This window comes from Solanum lycopersicum, chromosome 5 (genome assembly GCF_036512215.1).
Source record: "Solanum lycopersicum chromosome 5, SLM_r2.1".
In the NCBI taxonomy this organism is placed as follows: domain Eukaryota; kingdom Viridiplantae; phylum Streptophyta; class Magnoliopsida; order Solanales; family Solanaceae; genus Solanum; species Solanum lycopersicum.
This window is the reverse complement of record NC_090804.1, coordinates 51,472,421-51,478,462: the sequence shown is the minus strand read 5'-3', so window position 1 is coordinate 51,478,462 and position 6,042 is coordinate 51,472,421. Positions and strand designations below refer to the sequence as shown.

The window sequence follows — 6,042 nt, the reverse complement described above, 5'->3', positions numbered from 1 at the left end:
GCTCAAAATCTCAAAAGGTCCAATGAACCTAGGGCTAAGCTTGCCCTTCTTTCCAAACCTCATCACACCCTTCATGGGTGATACTCGGAGCCAAACATGATCACCCTCCATAAACACCAAGGCTCTAACTCTCCGATCTGCATAACTCTTCTGTCAACTCTAAGCTGTCAATAATCTATACTGAATCATACGAACTTGCTCCATAGCATCTCTAAGCAAGTCTGTATCCAAAGAGTCCATCTCTGCCGAATCAAACAACCAATCGGAGTCCTACACCGTCTTCCATACAACGCCTTAAATATGGCCATCTGGATACTAGAGTGATAACTATTATTATAGGCAAACTCCGCTAATGGTAAATGTTGATCCCATCTAGCACCAAAATCGATCACACACGCTCGAAGCATATCTTCCAATACCTGAATGGTCCGCTCAGATTGACCATCTGTTTGAGGGTGAAATGCCATACACATATCTAAATGAGTACCCAGACCATGTTGTAATGCCTTCCAGAAGTGAGAAGTAAATAGTGAACCTCGAAATGATATGATAGAAATAGGAACTCCATGTAGTCGCACAATCTGACTGATATATAGTTCGACTAACTTTTCTGCTGTATACTTTACCCGAACCGGGATGAAGTGGGCAGACTTGGTCAGCCTATCAACAACAACCCAAATAGAGTCATAACCACCCACTGTGGTAGGCAAACCCACAACAAAGTCCATAGTAATCCTCTCCCACTTCCAAGTAGTAATAGGCATCCTCTGAGATAAACCCCCGAGCCGCTGGTGCTCACACTTGACCTGCTGGTAAGTCAAACACCTCGAAACAAAGTCTGAAATATCTCTCTTCATCCCACACCACCAGTAATGCTGACTCAGATCATGATACATCTTCGCCGCTCCCGGATGGATGGAATACCGAGAACAATGGGCCTCCTCAAGAATCAATCTAATCAAATCGCCTGTCCTGGGCACACAAATTCTGCCTCTGATCCGCAAGACACCAGCAGAATCAAGGACAGCCTCCTTAGCTTCCCCTCTCAATACTATATCTCGAATGAGACATAATTTTTCATCATCAAACTGGTGTGCACGAATTTGCTCTACTAAAGAAGACCGAGCCTCAATAAAAGCAATCATCCCATCACTCTCTTCTGAAATCTGCAAGCGGACAAGACTGTTAGCTAATATCTGCACATCTCTAGCCAATGGTCTCTCCTCAATACTAAGCGCTGCAAGACTCCCCATGCTAGGAGTCTTCCTACTCAGAGCATCGGCCACAACATTGGCCTTTCCTAGATGATACAGAATGGTCACATCATAGTCCTTCAGCAACTCAAGCCATCTCCGTTGCCTCAAGTTCAAATCCCTCTGGCTAACGATATACTGAAGACTCCGATGATCAGTGAAGATCTCACAATGCACTCCATACAAATAATGACGCCATAACCTAAGTACAAATACCACAGCTGCCAACTCTAGATCATGAGTAGGGTAGTTCTTCTCATGGGACTTCAATTGCCTAGAAGCATAAGCAATTACTTTTCCCTTCTGCATCAACACACCACCCAATCCAACTCCTGAAGCATCACAATACACTGTAAAGTCTACACCCTCCTCAGGTAGAGTCAACACAGGAGCTGAAGTCAATAAAGTCTTGAATTTTTGAAAGCTCCGCTCACACTCATCAGACCACTGAAAATGCACATCCTGTCGAGTCAATCTAGTTAATGGAGCTGCAATAGTAGAGAAACTCTGAACAAATCGTCGATAATATCCTGCCAATCCCATAAAACTCCTAATCTCAGTAGGTGAAGTAGGTCGCGTCCAGCCTCTAACTGCCTCAATCTTGGCCGGATCTACTCTAATACCCTCCTTGGACACCACGTGTCCCAAGATGTCACAGAAGTAAGCCAGAACTCACACTTTGAGAACTTGGCATACAACTTCTCTTCTCTCAACCTATGAAGTACAATCCTCAGGTGTTGGACATGGTCCTCCTTTGTCTTAGAATAAACCAAGATATCATCGATGAAAACAATCACAAAAGAATCAAGATATGGTCGAAACACCCCATTCATCAATTCCATGAATGCTGCAGGGGCATTAGTCAATCCGAAGGACATCACTAGAAACTCATAATGCCCATACCGGGTCTGAAAAGCTGTCTTAGGGATATCTGATGCCCTAATCTTCAACTGATGATACCCAGACCTCAAATCAATCTTAGAGAACAATGATGCTCTCTGTAACTGATCAAATAAGTCATCAATACGTGGAAGAGGATACTTATTCTTAACTGTTACCTTGTTCAACTGTCTGTAATCAATACACATTCTCATAGTCCCATCCTTTTTCTTCACAAACAATACAGGGGCACCCCAAGGTGATACACTAGGGCGAATAAAACCCTTACTCAATAAATCTTGCAACTGATCCTTCAATTCTTTCAACTCTACTGGGGCCATACGATATGGAGGTATAGAAATAGGCTTAGTGCCCGGCTCCAAATCAATAGCAAAATCGATATCCCTATCGGGAGGAACACCTGGAAGATCAGAAGGAAATACATCGAGAAACTCCTGAACCACAGGAACAGAGTCCATGGAAGGTGGTTCAACACTGGTATCCCGAATAAAAGCTAAGTAAGACAAACACCCCCTCTCCACCAATCTCTGAGCACGGATAAAAGAGATGACCTTTCTAGGATAAGAACCACTAACACTCTTCCACTCAACCCTCGGAACACCAGGCATTGCTAAAGTCAAAGTCATAGCATTACAATCAAGGAAAGCATGATAACGAGAAAGCCAATCCATACCCAAGATAACATCAAAGTCCACCATCCCCAGAATGATTAAGTCTACCCAAGTGTCATACCTAGCCAAAGAAACAAGAGAGGATCGATACACTCGATCCACCACTAAGGGCTTACCCACGGGTGTAGAAACACGAATAGGTACAGTCATGCTATCACATATCATATCAAATTTAGCAGCAAAATACGTAGACACATAAGAGAATGTAGAACCTGGATCAAACAACACAGACGCAGGTCGATGGCATACTGGGATGATACATGTAATAACAGCATCAGAGGTCTCTGCCTCAGGTCTCCCGGGGAAAGCATAGCAGTGGCCTCCTCGTCCACCTCCATCCTGGGTGGTACCTCTACCCCCACTCTGTTGAGCTGCAACACCACTACTAGAAACTCTATCACCTCTACCTGACTTAACTCTGCCACGACCTCTACCCTGTGGTGCTGGTGGTCTAGTATGGAATGAAGAATTAGGTCGAGGCCCACCACGACCCCTTTGTGAAGTGCACTACCGCATTAGATGATCGGGATCTCCACAAGTAAAACAAAATCTCTGACCTGGGAACTGTTGTGTGGACCCTGAAAACCCACTATAATTTCCTCACCCTGTAGGTCGCTGCTGTGAACCGTACGAGCTCTGACCCGAGCTATAAGAACCCCTAGATGTCTGGCCACCCTCAAATGTCGGCATAGATGCATGAATAGGTCCCTGTTGCTGAAAAGAACCACTCACTCTCTGTGAACCCCTACCTCCAGATGAGGCACCATGAAACTGTCCTGATATACGGGCCCTTTTAGGGTCCCCAAACTCCTCTCTCTCCATCAATTCTGCCTCTTTGGCGGCGCTCACAATGGACTGAAAAGAAGTCCCCTCCCTAGATGTCCGAAACACAGCTGACCTGATAGAGAAAGTCAATCCCCTCACAAATCTGCGGATCCTCTCTGTCTCATTTGGAATAATGGCAAACTCATGCCTAGACAACTGGCAAAAATGCGCCTCATACTCTGTAACCGATAAACCATCCTGTCTCAGACTCTCAAACCTCAAGCGACTCTCCTCTCTCACGCTCCCTGGGATAAAACGATCTTGGAATGCACTAGCAAACTGCTCCCAAGTCACTGGAGGAGATCCAACTGGAAAAACCCCCGAATAAGTCCTCCACCAGTCTCTCGCTGGTCCACGAAGCTGGAGTGTAGCATATCTAACCCCATGGGACTCAGCCAATCCAACCACCTCTAGTAACTCTCGGCAGGTAGTTAGAAACTCATGAGCGTCCTCGCTCTTCCCACCCTGAAACTGAGGTGGGTCCATCTTTCGAAATCTCTCATACCTACGCTGCTCATCCTCTGTCAGAACAACCATCGATGCAACTTGACCCCCAACTGCTGGTGCAATATCATTATGAACCGCGGGATCTACTGGTAGTTGCCCCACCGCATCCTGAGCAACCGGAGCTTGTTGCTGCTCTTGGGTCTGAGCCCCCCCTCTAGTATGAGAGTCATGTGGTGTGGTAGTTGCACCACCACCCTGAGAAAAGCCCTCTAGCACACTTAACACCCTCAATAGCGTATCCTGAAGCAAAGGTGTGACTACGTGATCTGGAGGAACCTGGTCCTCTCTGTCATCAATCTGAGGTTCAGTAGAGACCTCTCTAGCACTACCTCTCAATGGTGCTGCTCCACGTCCACGACCTCTGGCTACTGTCGTACTACTAGCACGACCTCTAGCTCGAGATCTACCCCTACCCCTAGCTGGGGCCTCAACAACTGCCTCGGGAAGTGCCTCCCCTCTACCACCAGTAACATTAGTTCTAGTCCTCGTCATCTGTCAAAAGAGTATACAACAAGTCAGTACTAAAGAAGGTGACTACGCACGATGAGAAAGAATGAACAAAAAGAAGTTTTCCTAGTAATCCTTGTAGCCTCTCAAAGATAAGTAAAGACGTCTCCGTACTGATCCCTGAGACTCTACGTAGACTCGGCTTGTATACACGTGAGACCTATGAACCTGGGGCTCTGATACCATTTTCTCACGACCCAAAAATGGGTGTGATGGCACTCTTCTTATCCCACCAAGACATGTCAGCCTAAAACCAAATATCTAACAAAGTGTGGAAGTAAATGACAATCCAACTACAATTCCTATTATGAAACCAAGTCATATTAATTCAATCCCCAAAATCAGGTTGTCACGTGCACAAGCCTCTAATGTAAATATTAGAATTGAAATAAAATAGAAGTCTAACATGAAGTTGTCTTTCAAGTAAAAACAAAGTCATAAACTGGAGTAGGAAAGTTCGATGAGATGACAAGCAGCTACCTCACAATCCTCCACAAGATGCCTCGGAAACGAAAAGAATGACAGGTATCACGAAGATCCAGGCTCGTATCCTACAAAAATTTGTAGAAGCAAGGGGTGAGTACCAAACCACGCGGTACCCAACAAGCAAACCTCTAAACACAAGTTATGTGAACAAAATACGGGCACTTCTTACACCATATCTAAACCTCCACGCTACAGTCTAATAGTTTACAGTTTACCAAACACACAACTAAATAACCACACTCTATCAGTTTACACATTCTCAATAACAACTCAATATTCAACAGTCACAAGCTTCACAGAGAAACACTCACAAGATCAACAAAACACGTGTTCAAGTTCATCAATAATAAAATGTGTAATGCCATGAGATGCAATGTCAAGTATAGTGATGCATGTCTTCCCTAATGATACACACCCGCTGTCTCTCAGTCCGGGACCCATGGTGGACAAATCTATCCATGCATCTGTCGCGGCGCACGACACGACCCTCGATAATAGTAACCTTCACGGCGCGCGATACGTTCCTCGAAATATAATATCCATCGCGGCGCGCGATACGACCCTCGAAAATAGTACATCATCCTCTTACCACAACCATGTCTCAGATGCAATGCAAATGACATGCTCAAATGAAAAGGAGGAGATAACCATTTGATAACAAAGCACAATTTACAACAAGAAATACAACACCAACAAATAAACATCAAGTCTCCAAATCATTCTCAACATCACACAAGGAAATACACGAATTTCGTACGCTTAACAAGAGTTTAGAAATCCACTTGCCTCAACCACTCGAATAATCACTCTGGGACTTGAGCCTTCCCTTTCCGTTGAACTTCCAACTCAAAGCAATCTATTCAAAGAAATGACCATAATAAAGATTTCAAAAC

At 44.8% G+C, this 6,042-nt stretch overlaps 1 protein-coding gene across 1 annotated transcript; it reads right to left on the bottom strand.

Annotated features, from left to right (window-relative positions):
• Window positions 1-1,864: 1,864 nt before the first annotated feature.
• LOC138348878 (uncharacterized) lies at window positions 1,865-5,609 on the bottom strand. The gene is made up of 4 exons (XM_069298469.1): window positions 5,565-5,609; window positions 4,155-4,351; window positions 3,429-3,722; window positions 1,865-3,317 (listed from the first exon to the last, which is right to left on the bottom strand). Exons 1-4 carry the CDS (start codon window positions 5,607-5,609, stop codon window positions 1,865-1,867), a joined length of 1,989 nt encoding a protein of 662 aa, XP_069154570.1.
• Between the last annotated feature and the right edge of the window lie 433 nt (window positions 5,610-6,042).

What these genes read in the sequence shown, in the direction of transcription:
- LOC138348878 (XM_069298469.1), bottom strand. Translation starts at nt 5,609, where the DNA reads ATGGATAGATTTGTCCACCATGGGTCCCGGACTGAGAGACAGCGG. An exon ending in ACAGAGGATGAGCAGCGTAG is followed by an intron (nt 3,723 to 4,154) that starts GTATGAGAGATT and finishes TTTCTCTATCAG; the next exon opens with GTCAGCTGTGTTTCGGACAT. An exon ending in TCACAGCAGCGACCTACAGG is followed by an intron (nt 3,318 to 3,428) that starts GTGAGGAAATTA and finishes CACTTCACAAAG; the next exon opens with GGGTCGTGGTGGGCCTCGAC.